This window comes from Amphiura filiformis, unplaced genomic scaffold (genome assembly GCF_039555335.1).
Source record: "Amphiura filiformis unplaced genomic scaffold, Afil_fr2py scaffold_31, whole genome shotgun sequence".
NCBI lineage: Eukaryota > Metazoa > Echinodermata > Ophiuroidea > Amphilepidida > Amphiuridae > Amphiura > Amphiura filiformis.
This window is the reverse complement of record NW_027305495.1, coordinates 563,027-582,351: the sequence shown is the minus strand read 5'-3', so window position 1 is coordinate 582,351 and position 19,325 is coordinate 563,027. Positions and strand designations below refer to the sequence as shown.

The window sequence follows — 19,325 nt, the reverse complement described above, 5'->3', positions numbered from 1 at the left end:
AGTAAATTTTCCTGAGAGTGTAGACAATTTGCATTGATGTGTACTCATTGTGTAGTATAGTCGGTGTTGTGATAACCTATTCATGAATTCCCCAGTATCATTAGTAATAAAAACAATGCATACTGCAGATACGAGCCACAGCAGTGTGTTTTTTCCCTGAAATTACAAGTGACAGAAATTACGCTGTTGTGCACGAGATAAATATACGCTAACCCGCAGGGAAAACAACCTTGCACTTAGCGAGAGGGTGATATTAAAAGAATCCATTATGCAATTGAGAAATCTACAGATGAAAAATTGAAACAAATTGTTTCACCAATATGGAATTTCATTAAGCTTAATTGAACTTTATTTCAACAAGATCAGTTCTTTTAGTGTTAAAATTGACAATATCATCTTTTAAGTTGGATGTGAATATAGATCAAAATCATTTCTGTCGCTTCTTTTCAGAAAAATGCACACATTATCGTTGTCGTTAGAATCTTAATAATTAATCAGCTCATACACTAGGGACCACAACGGCCTCATCCCAATGGCATAGTTCAATAACCTCAATTAAACACTTATAGTGCAAAATTTGACCTCAAGTTGCAGAGTTTTTGTACCCAAATTTTCTTAAGGTTATTCAATGAATGTACAAATGTATTGGGGTTAAAGAACTGTGCCCTGATAGATGAACATGTTGTGGATCCTAGTGATACATGTTTAGACATATTTTGCATTTGGATTCTGGTAGTAGAAATGGAAGATTAGAAATAAACCTGGTGTTAGATGGGTATTTATAACATGAGCACTCTCATTTTTCAAGTGCACAGTTCAAACCTCCATTTCATAATCATGGCTTAATGTTTGACCTCAGTTTTGGAGTATGAGTTTTTGTGCCCAACATATTCTGAGGTCATTTCATGAATACACAAGCTAGTCCAAGAACTGTGCACTGGTAGATTAGCATGTCAAAGGTTGTAGGTGACTCTTCCGTGACTGTTACATTTTTTCAGTTGGGGCTGTTCCATCTATTGCACTTACCCATTTCTATGTCTGTCAAAGAGGACACCCTCGTAAAATCCCTATTGGTTTGAACAGAAAATACAAATGTCTTTTCTTTTATAATTATTGGAAGTTGATTCCCATAATAAGCAAATTTCCAAGGTGCGCAAAATTTCAAAATCGTCCAACTGATACGTTTCCGAAATGTTACTGGGATGTATGGCTGTGAAGCGTGCAATTATTTGTAATCTTGATACTGGAGGGGGCCAAAATAAGTATAATTTTCGATAAAACAGACTAAACTTTAGATGAAAATCAGTTTTGTTGTTGTTTTTTTCAATTTTGTCAGGTATTTCAGTGGTTGGTCACGGCAGTACACCACTGCTATTATCATACTATAGTTATAGTGGAAACATTTCAGGGTGTCCGTCGGACGGGTTGATTAGGAAAATAGCCTATCCAATGATAGTGTAGCATATACACATGGTGTATCGTTGTTTACAAATACCAGTCCTGCGACAGGTTTATTTCTATCTTTCTTTCTGCAATATTTGTTTCTGTGCTGAAATAGTATTTGTCACTTGTTCTATGTTTTTGTCAAAAATGTTTACGTCCAAAAATTTCATTCATTTATCGTAGTGAAATTTCATTTTAATATGTATATTTACATGTCGAGAGTATAATACCAATTGGTTGATTGATTATTAGTTACGTTAATTACATTGTCTATATATTGTAACAGCTTCTTCTCTTGTGCGCATATCAAAACCATATTCGATACAGTCCATCAGTCCGTTAAAGCGGTCCGAAGTCACGTTTGGCCGTCACCTTTGTACTCATGTTCAGTGTGTGTTCTCAAGAACTTTTGTGCCCTTCCATGATGTCACAGCACTGTTACAGTTGTAGAAATCATAAATTTTTCGTACAAATTTAAAATAAATAGGGTGTAAAAATTGATCCAAAAGTTGCTTTAGGATCAACCTGTGAGGGCGCACTGTGTCCCATTGCTTTAGTAGTATATTCATATGAGCAAATTGTGTTGAAAAATTGCATGCATGTACAAAACATCGTTTCTTTTCATTTTTGGTTGAACTGTAATCTTAAAACCTGGTTTAGTTGTGACAATAGAGGGAGCTGTTTACAGTTTACTGCTGGCACTGCACTGCTTACAGATTTGTGATTTTACTAAGTGAACATGCAATAGCGCTATTGCTTTTTTTAGCCATCACACACCGTATATTTATATATATATCTATATATTTGCTAATGGCTGAATGGAAAAAAAACCAAACCCTCTTTGCGGCCGATATGATTGATCAATAATCAATGTATTAGCTTTGGAATGATTTGAGCCAATTGTGATTTGTATTTCTTTGTTTAATTGGGGCCAAAGGCCACTCACATTGTTTTATTAAACCAATCAAGCCTGATTGTTAAAGTGCCTTGTTGTGCATACATTAGGCCTATTGCCTTTGTCTCAGCTTGTCGTCCGAGCAAGCCGGGCCAAGCGCCTCACATGGCTTAAAAACATGCACTCCCCATTCATACGCAGCAGACGCTGATCAAAACCCACCGTACGTTGGCACACCCAAATATATCTCAAGCTTGGACTCATGTCCATTTTTGAATTTTATAATTGCACTGTAGCCTTAATTTCTCTCATTTGTGGCAATAAATTGGAATTGCATGACATCATCTTTCTTTTCTTCCTTATTTGGCTATTCTATTACCAAAAATGGTCTTTGTTTTATCAGATTTCAATTAGACTGCTAACAAGTCCTGCATGATAGTGTTTTTTCTAACTGAAAGCAAGCATTGGAGATTAGCGAGAGTGCGAGCGAGCGGGAGAATAATCTGTCTGCACAGTTAGATTTTTACCAATCATTTTCAGGCTTACTAAAAAAATTTATGTGTCCATGTAGTGATCATTGATTAGATTTATTAATTAAAATGCAAACAAAAAATAATAATAATGAAATCTATTAGCGACCATCTTTCTCACTCAGTTCATGTGCATGTTGACTGTTTGTAGTAACATTCTTTAGTTCTATCTCACTGTTTTGGAATTACCATAACAATGGTTGCCATAGTAACTCACTGTCCTATCCACACTATTTTCTAATAGCTGCAGATGATGAAAAATTTCGACCAAAAAAAATGTCCGCTATAACCATGAAAGAGACCAAAACGAAGATTACTACCCCCAAACTGGGGGTAGGCTAATCTGTGATGATTCTGAGCGTACCCCGAAACTGGGCTAGCGCCCCCAAATAGGGGTACAGGCTATATTGTGATGATCTGTTCTATTGCATGTTCACTTTCCTTTGAAAGAAAAAAAGTTAGATTGATTCTATTAATACTGAGACACTTAAGTTGTAATGTCATATGTTGCTCATGATAATCGCTACATTATACTATACAATCTGACATGCCCCAATCAATCTTTCTTCTGGATGTTTCTTTTAACTATTTTTTCGTCAGAAACGTGCGTTACGAGTCGAGATTGACGATAACTCCATATACTACTAGAGGGCATAGTTAATAACACACACTATTTGCGTGATGATTGATTTTTGATTGTTTATATATATTTTAAGTACTGGACAACTATTTTGTATGTTTCTTCTGAATTCATGATTGCAGGTACGGTCGTCACTGGCTACCACCCTTTTGCTCTTTTTTTTTGTTTTCCACTACCCACAATGCAATGCTGCCTCTGCTTGCTGGTTTATGTTATTGACTCTGCCTGTCCCATTATGCTGCAATCCCATTGGCCAAATTCCATCATGGCTGCTGCATACTAATAAGCTTCCGACCACACCGCCTGAAAACAGCCTGAAGCGTCAAAGGGACCCTGCAGATTACATCCTACTGGTACATGAACTGTCTTCGCTTTGCATTATTCAAATTAGTTATTTGTCAGCCAATCAGTGCCTGTCATATTTGCATATATTCAAATTATCTGTCAAAATCACTATGAATAAGTATTGATATAATTAGCATGGTGAAGGTGGGGGAGTATTTTTGTAGTGAAATTGGTGATTTGAGCACATCTAGAGCAGCAATGTTGGGGACACTGGCTTTTAGTAGATTATTTTGCTTGTTTATTAAAATAAATATATGCAAAAATATAATTAAATAAACATATTACACCGCTAGTTTACAAATCTGGCATCTTTGTGTTTTGAAACAAGAACAGGTATGATCTAGGTATATGTTGCCAGGTTACTGGGTAGGAAGAACCTCCTATGTACTTTTGGCCCTTGAACATGTTTAAAACAAATCTGTCAATAGTTTACATAGGAGGTTTTGCTTTAAACATGTTCAGGGGCCAATGACACAGGAGGATTACTAATCTTAAAATTAGTTGGTTTGAAAATGCTATACCAGTTGAAATCTATACACCACCTGTGGAAGACATGACCTTATTTGCCCACACAAGGAGTGAAGATTTCAAATTGAGTCACCCATTCAGGTAACACCATTTGAAATTCACATTCCCTGTGTGGAAGATTAAGGTCATGTCTTTTATAGGGGGTGTCTGGATTTCAACTGGAATATAGCCCAATGGTTTCTAGTATTCCCCCATCTGCTTATGATATCTTAAGATGTGTGAAATGCTTATGAGAAGATAAAACTGAGACATATCTGAGAAAAAGTTATTTGTAATTCTATGGGTGAGACAAGGGGCTATTCCAGATGAAATCCATACACCCCTTATGGAAGACATGACCTTAATCTTCTACACATATGTGGGAGATTGGGGGTAATGTCTTCCACAGGTGGTGTATGGATTTCAACTGGAATAACCCAATGGTAGAGAAAAGGTAAGTGGAGAGAGAGAGGGAAAAGGAAAGGAAGGAGGAATAGAAAGACCTTGAACAGAAAATCCAATCTGAGTCTATGAGAACAGAATGCTAGCCCCTAGCAGAATTTCAAAAATTAAAACATCATGCATTTTAAATTTGTATGAGCAATTACAGATTGAGATTAATATATAGGCTGAAAAATTTGTGTGAATTTTTCCAGTGTGTCACTAAGCGGTACAATGTCGAGGAGACAAACAAAGCTTCTCTTTTCAATGGAAAGAGGCCTTTGTCGCAATCAGTGGCATAGAGGCATGTGAAAAATCCGATTTAAAATTGCTGAAATATGGCAGGTGCCCCCAATTGGGCTTGGTGTCCGAGAAATGAATAACTGCCAGTGGAAAAACACATATAAACATTAACTTTTATATCCTGTCAAATCGTCCCAATCATGAAACCATAAGACTTTTAAATCCTGTAGTTTATGATTATGTTGTGAAAGGAGGCAAAATTACATGGACAACATTCATGGGAGAAGGAATCGGCATTCATGCGAATTGATGTGGTACTTGCATGGTTCGCATTGCATCTAAGCATACCGTGCTTAGTAACAAATGCGTAAAAACTACGCTTTCCCAGCACAACATTTACTGCGTCTTTGTTTTTATAATTCTTTAAAGTACGCTTCCCAGAGCATTGTATGATGTACATTTACATGTTACAGTTTTCAAATGCGTCAAAATTTTGTATAGTCATTCAAACATTACAGATGTTTCCAATTTGGCAACACTGGTACAGTTGCCGGCTAAACTTTTTGAGTGTAGACAGTCCACAGACATGCTACACATTGATCTGGATTTTAGATGTACCAGAGTAATGTGGATTTATATGATTCGTATAGACACCCCCAAAGCAAACTATGCAAGTCCACATTAATTTGGATTATAGATGTAGCGCATTGATGCAGATTGATTGTCCCATGTTGATTGCCCTCAAAGGTAAGTTATACTAGACCATGTACTGATATACTCTTGTTTCAAAACACCAAGATCGCCAGAAATTTAGCCATGTGCTATCAAAATCACTTTGTCAGTTAACACTATTATTGTATAAAGGCACTAAAATATGTTAAAAGTAGTTAGCTCAAATTAGAACAAAAATGTAGGCAAATACAGCCCACACATTGTAGCAAATCACACAAGATGTGCAAGGGGCTTTAATGATACTTATCAATTAGTTGAATTCATTTAAAACAAGTAATTAAATGTAACAGGCTGGCTGACAATCACAGAGTTTTGTACTAAGAGAAATAGAATATTTTAACAGCTTTGGATCGATCATTTAAATTTATTAATAGCAAAGTTTTATGTTTAAGTTGATTATTAATGCACTGATATATGTGCTCTAACGTAATAAGTAAAGTATATAATTTAATATAATATGAAAGAGAATACGGGCATAGTGAGTGAAGTGATTAATTGAATGTTGCCAATATTTGGTATATATTACAGGGTATGGTAACAGGAGTCTGCCTAGAATACCAAAGGTCCTGGCTTCAAATCTTAGTGCAAGTTTCTGTCACTAATTTATTTAGATCTGCGTGAATTTAAAACTGGTCAATAACACTCCCGTTTTTTAACCAAAATGTTTCAGAGAAACCATTCTTTGTCATCAGTGGTGTAATGCTGTTGTTCGACCGACTGATATTCTAATGTTTCTAGACATTGACAATTTCAGTGTTTCTAAACAATGACAATTTCACTCAAGTCATTTATTGCAGAGCACATCAAGGCACCGGACACCAACCGGATGCTAAAAATGATCACAAGTCCTTGGCAGAAGACGAGTTATTGCCAAGAAAAGTTAGAGAAGTCATAAAAATAAAAAAAGACACCTGACTCAACACGGATGGGGCAGAGAATTTTCCAAAGTATATGATTCTCTATTAGTACTAGAAACACTGACCCAAAGGGACATTGTCTGTCATTTGATTAACAGTATTACAATGCTGATGATGCAGAATGGTTTCTCTGAAATATTTGGTTCAGAAAATGTGAATGTAATTGACCAGTTTTAAATCTACTTTTGATATTTCTATCTTTCAAGCAGAAAGAATCTACAGTAAGAATAGCATTTGAAATTCATATTGTAATGTGCGATTGAGCAATATGATATGTATTTTGAAGCTATTCAATTTCACCTTCAAAAATGGTTATCAAAATTAAATAATTGGGATAAGAATGAGTAATTGGCTATGTTGGGCAAAAGAAATGGCATAATTGTTATAGATATATCTCAAAATCAACTAAATTTTCCAAAAAGCCAACTTGATTTTCATTGAGTGCATCACATGCTTAGGAACAGATTTTACATTTGAAACACGTTGTTTGTGTGCAAATATGGAACAAAGTTTGATCGATAATTTATATTAATTACCATAACGACAGACAATTAATCACTTCATTTATTTATTAAAAGAAAGGGGGGAAGGGGAGTTATTTTACTGAACTGACTGATCGGTCTTAACATCATTGATTGAAATTCATTTGAACCCATGGGCACTACTGGCCGAATTATCTGACTCTAAGAATGATTTTGATTGGTTAAAAAGAGGGCCATATCATGTGTTGAACCAATCACATATATGATAGGAATAGTCAGTATGACTGAAGAGGATTAAGCTTAATATTGCTAAGAGATTTATAAGCTTGAATTTGATTGGCCACGGAAATGATTCACACATGTAATTAACCAATCAGGGGCTCTGTATCAAGGCAGTAGTGTCCATGGGGCTATTAATAATTATCAAGTTATATATATTGTAGTTTGAGCCATTTATAATATTGCATTTTAGAAGCTTATCAACTCTACACAATGGACTGTTCCAGTTGTATCCATACACCCACTACAGGAGACATTACCTGACTTTTCACATAGGGAGTATGAATTTCAAATGGGGCTACCTGAATGGGTGACTCCATTTAAAATCTGCACCTCCTGTGTGGAAGATTAAGGTCATGTTTACCATACGGGGTGTATGTATTCCGACTGGAATAGTCCATTGCCTGATGCTAGCACTATCTGAATATGACACATCCATTGTTTGTCTCAGTAGCATCAAATTTTAACAAACATTTGAGAAAAAAATCACAAATTTTCGGAACTTCATAAGCTAGAATTCCATCTATGTCATTAATTTTTAATCATATGCTGTAATAATGCTATCATAATGAATTGTATCAACAACAGCAAGTTTTGTTTTTCAAATTTTTAGTACTGATCCACCTAATACTTCACTAGGCTCAAACTCAATAAAGGCGTAAATCTAGGGTGATACAAGCAAAAATGTAGAATGTTTTCTTACAGTGTGCACCCTATATGTTATTATTTACAGTTTCCGGGGTTTGTCCCACCTACTAAGAAGCCACCCGGATCGTTGAATTCACCCACCACAATTCATAACCATCATATTCATAACACACCAGGGATATACCATCAACTTCAAATGCAGCTGTCCAATGCGGCGCATCATCAGCCACAGTATATTCCAAATCCAGGTAAGTAGAGGGCGCTTTAAGTTGTCGTTGAAAGGGTGATGTTTTCCAAATGTTGGTAATGTCACTTGAAATACGCAGCAACAATATGGAGGACAGAACACAGCATGGTTTTTCTGAGATGAGTCCAAAGAACTTCATCTGAGAAGTCTGTCCAAAGAACTTCATCTGAAAAGGCAGACTTTCACTCTGCCATTATTTGCATGTAGGTCATGTTTGTTAACACACATGCTTTCTTATGTACTAATTATCATTCGATTTTGGCCTTTGCATGATGGTTGAACATGGCAGACATCCAATTTTGTTACCCACAGTCTGTTGTTGAAATGTGTAGCCCTGATTTGTTTTGCACCCACATTTTCAATACTGGTAGTATTACACTCACAAAGAGCCTCTTGCACATTAAGTCACCATGTAACTATTCTTAACTTAAATGTAGAGAATGTATTACATGTGTTTGGGGGTGGCGGGTGGGAAAAATTTTGAATCATATCAGACCGACACAAAGCAATTTCACATCAGTAACTATGACAAACAAAGCCCGTATTACAATCTCATTTGGAATTGTTTATTATTAAAAATGTAATTATCCACAAGCACCCACTGAATGTTTGAAACAAATTGTCAATATTTCTTAAGTTTCTAAACTGATAAACCATTACATACAAACTTGACACGTTTTGTAAAACCTAGTGCCAAAGCATTGCAGTACTTTCGACTGAAATCATCAAATTTATTACGCTATTTGCTCACAAAACATTCCATTTTTTTACCCTTTTTTCCTGGTCACAGGTTATCAGAAGATATTAATGGGTGGTCCACCTAACAGTAAGCAAGAGATATAATAATTAGATAGCATACTCAATTTAGCACTGGCTCTGTGCTGTCCAAAACCTAGTACTAGAACTTGCTGGCCACTTCTGGCACTTCTTGATTGCTATTTGAGGGCTTCGCAATATGCATACTGAGCCAGTTCTAATTCAAATCTATCATCAGTGGTGTAACTAGAATGACATAAATGTGTGTGGGGGGATGTAGCAGCAAGATGGCATGAAATGGGAGTGGTGGGTGGGAAAATACTCCTTAAACACTTCTGGTAACTGCCACTTTATTTGAAAGGCTCAAAGTTGCGGACTTTGGGGCAATGGGAGTGGAGTGCTAAGAATAATTCCATAAAAACCTTTTTTTATTAGATTAAAAGTAATAATTTGAAAGGTTCTTTGGGACAATGGGAGTGGTGGGTGTGCAAAAACTCCATAAACACTAGTCTAAATTGCCATTTCATCTGAAGGGCTCAAAGGGGTAGTTTTGTGCTGGGGGCATTAACAAAAAGTGAAATGGGAGTGGTGGGTGGGAAAAACTAAAGCTCTACTTTCTGCTCTAGTTATGCCACTGCAATTGCTATTTGTCTACATCAGAGCATAATATCAAAAATATTCATTTTTTATATAATGGCAATGGGCACATCAATTAACAAGTATAGCATAGTTTGCAAGCTTCTTTCGACCAATGAGAGTGGCAAAAAAATACAACTCCTGCTCTGGTTATGCTACTATTATTGCTATTTATCTAAAGGGCATAATGTCAAAAACATGCATTTAAGACACTGAAAATCGGCATGTCAAATAACAATATACAATGTAGTTAGAGGTACCTTACCCCAATGCATTTCCTTTTGAGGACATTTCTTGTTGAGCTCCTTAACCAAAACTGCTTTTCTTAATTGATAGGTTAAAAAGAAATGGTAGCTACAATAAAATTTGCAATTAAAACAAAGACTGCATGTCTAATAAGTCTAATTTACAGGGAGAACATTTAAAATTAATTATTTCTCTTGCTTCAACTTTTACCGCCAATTTTCTTAGACCATGCAACTTTTAATCTCAACATAATATTTATGTGAGTGTACATGCACACTACATATCTAGTAGGATCTATGGGAATTTCTTTATAATGAAACAAAAGGTTAAGGGTCAAGTTCTTAAGCATTTTTGATCAATTGTCTCTGTACAGAGGAATTCAGAAACGGACATTGAGTTAGCGATATCAGCATTCAATTTCTAACGCTTTGCAGGACAGTTTTGGCAAATTTTGGTGCATTTACATGTTGAACTCTGGCCTATCAGGAAATTTGTTTTTTTTATGTTTACAAAATAAAAATAATACTAAAATTTCAAAAAGTCAAAATATTGTAATCTTGCAAATCAATTAAAAATATTTTTAATGATTAATGAATAATGAATAATTAAAGCAATTTTCCTGACACTGGTGACAGACAGGTCAGAGTTCAAGATATACCAAAACTGTCCCACATTGTGTGTGTGCAAAACTCCAGTATCACTTATTATGTTGTATTATATTGCAAAATGTCTTTGTTTTGAGAGAACTTTCAAAGCAGGGTGCAAAAGTGTGATTCGTCTTTCATCTCTTCTCCAACACATAATATCCTATTATGCTCAAATCTGCTACTACTAGTGCATAGTACTAACAAAATACGATCAAGCAAAATGTTTTGATCGTCATCAAATTGACTTTGAATTTGGTTGTTTTTTAGCCTAATAAGTCTTTATAATAATAAATATAGGTTCATAATAATGGCACTAATATAATGGCATGTTAATGTGCAAGTGTTGTGACAATGCTTAGCTAGACTTTGTCGCTACTTTATCATCTTCATACTGACGAATCAGAGATAACTAAAAACAAGTCCTTTTGTATTATGATGACTGTAGAGGGCGGTGTTATTGACCTTTTTGTGGTGCAAAGCACTTTTTGCTATTGTCGCTGCCTGGACTCAGCAAATTGTGCAGTGTGCTTTACGGGTTATGCAGGACAGGGACCGTTTGTAATGATGTGGTACTATTTGTCATTATGAGGAAAGCAAAATATAATTCCAATACTGTGCTGATTAAAAAAATGCACTATGGTGTTGAAAGTTGAGAGTAGCATCATGGTGGATTTCGCAGTAGCAGATTTGGTGTAGTTGTGTCACCAGCTTATGGACGAATCACCCTTCTATGAGTGTGTAGGTCCGCAGGATTAGGTCAGTGCACCAATCTGTTACTGCAAAATCCAACATGGCATATTACTCTCAACTTCAGACAAGACAGACTATAGCGAGTCCCCAAGTTTGATTTGCTAGAAAAAAAGATTTGTTTGCTGAACCTTTTAGGGGTTTCTTTGTAATGGGCAATTTGTTTATACAAAACAATGTAATAGAAAACACATTTTTCAGAAGAAAACTAGGAATTTGTTTGGGTCAATCAGTTGGATGAGGACAAGCAAAGAATCTTTTTTTTGGCCTTATTGTAAAGAAAATAGTAAAAATTGAAAATATTTATGCTCAATAAATGACTCGCTTTGTTTTTATGCTGTCAATATCAGTGAGCAACTCAATCTTGAAGTTAAAATTGCCTATTACTGTAAAAACTCAATAGTTAGCATATGTGCTTACAATTAGGCGCTTCATGCAAACATGAAGTGCCCCATCCACAAAAGTGTAAAGGGTTTGGAGCAAATCATCGATACACATAGTTACATACGAACAAGCAAACTGCAAATTTGTGGCTCAACCCCATTTGGTCAGTTGATAAAGCGCAGGACGCTGGTACAATTTATGTTTTCAAAAGCGCTTGATAGTAAGCACATATGCTAACTATCGAATTTTTATGGTATTATATCATGGGTGGTTACACAAGATTGGTTGGTTTGCTTGTTTAAAAAAATGACAAACTTGCATCATTTGTAGGATCAAACCACTCATCATCATTTTTTTCTCGTACCCTTACACCTCCCCTATCCAACTTCCCCAACACCCTTTTCTCTTTGTATTTTCGCAGGTTATACCTGGCCGCAGGGGAAACTTGGTGGCAGCTTTTTATGTCAAGGGGATATGATATCGCCTATAGCCAGTGAGTCCATTTTGTTTCCAATCTCAGAAGGCACAGTTCCATAGTTACCATACTTTGTGTTACCTGAAGTGGTGACCTCAAAACATGTGGGTACCGTGTATAATACCCTGAATTTTAGAGGTGAACTTCTTGTGGTAACACTTACTAGTATGGTGTGTGGGATTGTGGCTGTGGAGATGATGTTATTTCTGGTCATAGTGATTTAAACGGGGAAAAATTCACAGAAATCAGACATCATTGTTGATCATCGTTTAGCTATACTGTCTGCTTAATATTAGGAGATGTGGTGTCAAATGCTTAGAGTTTATGCATATTTTGTGTTTTCTTTGTTTGTATTGGGCTGTTTCATTTAAATTCCACACTACCCCTGTGGAAGATTTTGGAAATATCTTCCACAGGGGGAGTATGAATTTCAAACGGAATGAGCGCATTAGGTACCTCCATTTGAATTTCATACACCCTCTGAGAATGATTCAACCTGAATCTTCCCCTGAGGGAGAGTGAGTTTCAAATGAAGCTGCTAATGTGCTCATTCCATTTGAAATTCATACTCCCCCTGTGGAAGATATTTCCAAAATCGTCCACAGGGGTAGTGTGGAATTTAAATGGAATAGCCCATTGGATTCAAAGTGCAAACTAAAGAATAATGAATTCAAGCTACATCTATTAATAGATAATTAAATTGATATTCCACAAACTAATATTTAATTTTTCAGTTGCCATGGTAATTTAAGTGGTTTAGGTTGAAATATTTTTTTTAAAAACCAGAAAAGTTTGACAAAGCTGTGTGTGCATGCCATAACTCTTTCTGCAGTCTTGTATGGAAATAAATATAAAAAAATTGGTGCAAAACAATCTGCCATATCGCTTTGGAATGATAAAAAAGAATTTGAAAAACTAAATAAAAAAATGCAATCATTTTTTGTTTGTGTTATTTTGCACTTAACGACTTTCAATTTTTTTGTTTTGTCGATTCTGTCACGGCTTGCGTAATAATACAAAGGATTGTGTCGATAATGTGTTATTTACTAACTCGTGTAGTTACTCTAGAATTTGGACGATGTGTTGCAACGCTCTGAGTGCTGTTTTCTCCAGTAAGTTGTTTGAACTTTGACCGCAGAGCCAACATGATAAAAAAAAATTTACCAAGCTTCCTGTTTTTTTTTATAATTCAGTATTTCTTGCTTTGTTGAATTAAAAAACCAGCCCATTATATGTGCCGGTTAACCGTTGAGTGAGCCGATTATTAGCTCAAGCTAATTTTGTGCCGTCTTTTTTTCTCTCTTTTTCCTATTTTGTGTCCGTACAACGCCTGCCTCTGCCTCGTGTGTGTGATAATACAAAATACACACATGCATGCCATGTTGTTGATACCTGCCCGCCGCCGTACGTTGCCGCCAAATATTGTCTGCCGTTGCTTGGCTGTTGATGCTCGCCGCCACCGTTTTGCCGCCGCCGCCGGTTTGCAACAACAATTTTTTACCCGGCTGCAATCTATGAATCAATCAATTTGCGGGCCGATTGGCTATCCCATGATGCAACCCTAGTTCCCATGATGCAAACTATGCCTGGCACTCAACCACTCTACACACATCAACTAGTGCCGTCACAGGTACTGTAGTAGTTTCTCCATGCATGCCATTTTTTTAAAATTATTATTATTATTATTTTTATTAGACTAAATGCTTAATTCAACAGGGTTGGATATGTGCCATTCCAGGTGAAGTCTGCACCCCCATGGAAGGCATGACCTAAATCTCCAACAAAGTGGATTTTAAATGGAATCACCGATTTAGATAACCCCATTTGAAATACACACTCCCTGTGTCGGAAGATTAACATCATGTTCTCCACAGGGGTGTGCAGATATCAACTGGAATAGCCCTATGGGCCAGTATATAGTTTTTTGCATGCATTTTGCTGTTGCAAGAAAGCCAGGCAGTTGCAATTTTGCTGTAACATTTTCAGCGGTGTCAAAAAAGTGCCGCAGCGACAAAACATCAAGAAGAAGAGGCCAAACTAATGAGAATGAGTGGAAAATAGCAGCAAAATTTGCAGTAGACTACACAACATTTGTTACAACAGAAAAATCATGCAAAAAAACCCCCAAAAAAAACATTGTATCATATGTACTGGCCCTAAGCTTAGAAGGTGTTATTGAGTTTTTATGATAATTTGCCCATATCCCACAATTCATAGTGCCTATGCTCAATTACACATCATTCTTGTTTTGCTTTCTGTATAGCAGTATTATAATACAGCAGCACTGGTGCTATGCATTGTGGGGTTGGTAGTTGCAGATGTTCCTTAAATGTTTTAGTTGCATCATGTATAATGTGATGTTTTTCTGGCAATTTTAAGCAAGATTTGTACAAACTTTGGTTTTGCTTAATTTGCAAATAAATTAATGTGCTGGTGATCTCTAACATTTAAGGAGTTCTGAATTACAAAATACATGTAAGAATAATTTAAAGGTAGACTTCAATACTTGTTTATTTCGCTTACCGGAAGCGTTTTTGAGTAGAGGTTCTTGTTTCTTGATCGGGATGGATTCCTCCTCAAGTACAACATTGGCTGACGATGAGGAAGTTCCTTGAAAGCACCCCCGGTAAGCGAAATAAACAAGAAGTGTTGAAGTCTTAATTTTCAATTAAAATTGGGAAATTCTTGTCTGAATGCTAATCTGCAATTCTATAAAATACATGAAATTTGGCAAAGGTAGGTTCATGTAAATTTTGTGAAAGGTGCAAGAAAGATATCAACAGGTATTCAATATGAATGCACTCAAAGAACTATTTTGAAATACAGAAACAAAAGTTTTGTTGGGTGTATCATTAAAAGTTTTGCTTCATGACAGCACACAATTTTAAACAACATAAATATCCAAGGATACACCAGTAAACAATGTAAACTTGTTTCGGCAAAATGGTTCACATTTTGGCACATTATTACATGAGGAAATTTGAACAATTTGTGTTTCCATAGTTTATTAGTTAGAAAGAATGAAACTGTGAAAATGCATTGCAGAGACTCATGCCAGTGGCGTAGCCAGCACTTTTTCAGAGGGTGGGCAAAGAGGGGAGGCAAGACAACTTTTAAGGGGGGAATCTTTGACAAAAATGGTCAAAAAAACACTAAAAAGGCCTAAAAATCTTAAATATCAGGGCGGCCAGCATCCCACAGAGGGGCAAGAGGGGTGGGGGGCAAGACTTCTCACAGGGGGGCAGTTGCCCCCTTGGCTATGCCACTGACTCTTGCCAAGTGTAGCCGATGAGAAATGGGAAAAGTTGCGGTTTCAAAACTTGCAATAGTACAAGACCACTGCTGACATGAAATGATCATATCAGACCAAAGTCTGCAATATTAAAATTGAGATATAGGCAAAAATATGGCGCAAAAATACAAGAACAACATAAGAAAATGATGAACATAAAATGTTTATAACTTTACTACCATGTTTGCCAGAGAGATGGGATAATGATGGGCTAGTCCATTTAAATCTACACAACCCCTGTGGGAAGATTTTGGAAATATCTTCCACAGGGGGAGTAGGAATTTAAAATGGAATGGACACATTAGAAAGCTCCATTTGAATTTCATACACACTCTAAGAAAGATTCAACCTAAATCTTCCACAGAGGGTGGGTGAGTTTTAAATGTTGCTGCCTGATGTGTTCATTCCATTTCAAATTCATACTCCCCCTGTGGGAGATATTTCCAAAATCTTCTACAGGGGTAGTGTGGATTTGAAATGGAATAGCCCAATTTTCAACATCAGTAAACATACCCAGCAAACACAAAACATTCTACAGAAAACTTTTAAAATGTCCGGTTATATAAAAGGTATAACGGTTTAATAAAAAAAACTTATGCAAGATATTCTAACAATCATAAGGTTATTAAAGCGTAGACAAAATATTTTGCAGAATGTTTGCCCAAAAGTATATTACAATACAGGGGCTATATTTCGACAAGAATTACATAATCGATTCTGGTAACGATTCTCGTAAGATTCGGTTGCGAGAATCAATTTCTCTCATAGAGGTTATCCGTGTTCTATAAGCTGCATATCCTATCAACGACTGCTATACCTTGTTTAGGACTTTCAAAAGAAGTACCTGCATGTGCAACCACGGTTTCAAAATAGCCCGCCAAACTCATGCAGGTAACTCTGAGGTCGTGCATTGAATTGGTTTGAATGAGGAATACTACGGGAATCAGCGCCTTTTGGTAGAAGTCACACATGAGTAAAGTGGATAACCTCTATTGTATTATTATAAGTGCAGTGACTATGATGGATGTTGATTCTCCGAAACCAAGACGAAATTTAAGCCCTGCAAATTTTTGTATTGGGTTTTTTTCATTTAAAATGTTTAAAATATGTTTTCATGTCCTTTATATAATCTGACATTTAAATGTTATTTAAACATTTTCACCAAAACCAAAATGTGTTTATAACACTTTAAAAAACATTTTTGTGTTTGCTGAGTAGGTATTGGGCAAATTTAAGAGCTCAATTTCAAAATTTTCAACTTGGACAGAGTGGATATGCCCATGCCATCTATTATTGCAAATGTTAATCCCAATTTTTTGATATGTTTAGGCAAACAGTCAACATTAATAGGTAAATTTTCACGGGAAAATTTTCTGGACACGTGACCAATGCGTATCAATGTGAGTGTAACCTCGAGCCTGATCTCTGACCCCTGGCGGTGACCTCGCTATTTAAGTCTTAGTAATTTTGAATTGGAATAGTATTTTTGACCGAAATTTTGATAGAAATTTGTGCATTGCAAATTTATTGAATATTATGTTAACTTAATTTCTTCACAATATCATCAAAACGTAATTTCAAAAATATCTATCTACGGAAAAAAATATTTATCTACGGAAACTCTTACCATAATATTATTAACTTGCGACAAGTAACTTATTTTGCATCAAATGAGGAATTCTTCCTATTCAAATACATTGGAAGACCATCCGCCGTGCTCGGGGTCACATTCCATAATGCTAATATGTCTGCGCCCACGGGTGTCACGTGTCCAGAAAATTTTCCCGTGAAAATTTACCTATTAATTCTGACTGGCAAACTTACTTGCAAACATGAATTCATTACGGTGGCGCTATGTATTTTGACAGCAAGCTATCTTTAAAGGCTTTTGCTTTCATAAGTTTACGAAAACACATTACGTTTTTCAAATTTCGTTTCTTTTATGTGAAAATTCTATGCAGTAGAACTTTGCTTTATAAATCACGCATTAGGCTATTGCAGTTGAAAGCCACCTCCCCTTATGGACAACATAGCCTTCATCTTCCACACAGAGTACAAATTTCAAATGGGTTACCAGATTGGGTGCTCTATTTGAGGTCATATCTTACATAGGGGTGTATGGAATTCAAGTGGAATAGCCCATTTTATTTCCTGTCCAGTCATTAACCTTTGAACCCCTAAGTAAGTAATAAAAAATACTAAGAAACAAAATTATGAAATTATACGTCGAGCAAAGTGGGATAAAAAAAAATCAGATTTTTGGTGTATGGATTTCGCCGTAGAAGTGATGATGTAACAGGATTAACTACCATAGCAATATGTTTAAACAAATTTTTGAATATATTGCCCAGCACTCCAAGCAGGTTGCACTCATCACTTGCATGTCTGCAGTTATAGATTGAATACAATACTGCTCTTTTCAAAGGTGCTAATCTTACAGGTGCAAGTGATCAGCATGATATGAATATGAATTACGATCTATGGTTCAATGCAGAGGTACCGTGTGAACGTACTAGTGCAGTGCAATATATTCAAAAATTGTTTAAACCTATTGCTATGGTAGTTAATCCTCTTACATCATCACATCTACTGTGAATATACATGTAGAAATATGTGCCTACTGCACTCATCCAAGTGCCAAAATGGTTATTTCAGTCATTACCGTAACCACTCGGGTATAAGCCCACCTTCGGCTATAAGCCCACCCCCTATTTTTCAAACCATTCTGAGAATAAGGGTGCACTCGGGTATAAGCCCAGTGGTAATTTTGGCTTAGTTCTTAAATCATATCAATGCTTTTCTTTCACATTCTAGAACAAATAAAAAAAAATATCAGTTAAAAATTAACATTCCATACTTATAATTAAAAAAATGATATAGATGATAGAAATTGCTGGTACTTTGGGCATATTCAAATGGGGAAGATTGTTCTTATTTTTAAATTAAAACTACTAGCCCCTCCCCGGTTATAAGCCCACCCCCATTTTTGAAGTGAAATTGCCCATCTAGGAGGGTGGGCTTATACCCGAGTGGTTACGGTAATATTCTTTTGTAATATCGTAGAATTCCATCTACAAGCATATAATGCCTTTTAAGTGTTTTTGTGACGATAGAGACGAAAGGCACAACTTCCTGAAAAACATTTTTTGGAGTTTGAGCAATTATATTACTGATACAGATGGCTGTACAAACATCATTATTGTAAGAACAATCTATTGTAATGTTCTTTTGGAATGTGTCTGCCTTTCGTCTCTTTCGTCAAAAAAAACCCCACTCATTTTAATAGAGGCATAAACTTGGACTTAACTGTACATAGAAATAAACACAATATAATGATAATTCTGTTAATTTTGCATGCAAGACTTACAAGTTTAATCCTTCCAATGATTCAGTGCTTGACTAATGTAACAATCCGTATTGTCTCGGATGAAATGATACTGAGTTGCCAGTCTTATTGCTTTTAATTTCAGCAGTCAGCAGATACCATTCCCGTATGTCGTGATTTCAAATCTGGAAGCTGTAAGCGACCTAACTGCAAATATGCACATGTAACAGAAGGTAAGCCTCATTAAACAGGTTTAACACATACTTAACTAAGATGTAGACCTTGAGTTGCTTCCCTTAACCAGGTTTAAATGTCTTGGTAAACTACACTCTGAAATAGTGACAGGTGTAAGATGTACTTTTAACTAAGGTTAACTTGGTATATTTTTTATTAAACAGGTTAAGCTGACCCAGAAATACATGCTTAACTAGGGTTTTACATGTAGTTAAGTAGAGATTATTTAGAGTT

General features: G+C 36.0%; 1 protein-coding gene across 17 annotated transcripts in view; it reads left to right on the top strand.

Annotated features, from left to right (window-relative positions):
- LOC140143876 (muscleblind-like protein 1) overlaps positions 1–19,325 on the top strand; it is a 485,567-nt gene that overhangs the window by 451,930 nt on the left and 14,312 nt on the right. For 12 of the 17 annotated variants that reach the window (XM_072165702.1, XM_072165703.1, XM_072165690.1 and 9 more), the window contains 6 exons: positions 3,796–3,861; positions 8,188–8,350; positions 9,140–9,175; positions 12,187–12,258; positions 13,806–13,870; positions 19,003–19,090. In XM_072165702.1, coding sequence (XP_072021803.1) covers positions 3,796–3,861; positions 8,188–8,350; positions 9,140–9,175; positions 12,187–12,258; positions 13,806–13,870; positions 19,003–19,090 — 490 coding nt within the window. The remainder of the gene's footprint in view (positions 1–3,795; positions 3,862–8,187; positions 8,351–9,139; positions 9,176–12,186; positions 12,259–13,805; positions 13,871–19,002; positions 19,091–19,325) is intronic. The other 5 variants (XM_072165692.1, XM_072165689.1, XM_072165705.1 and 2 more) reach the window with 3 other exon arrangements.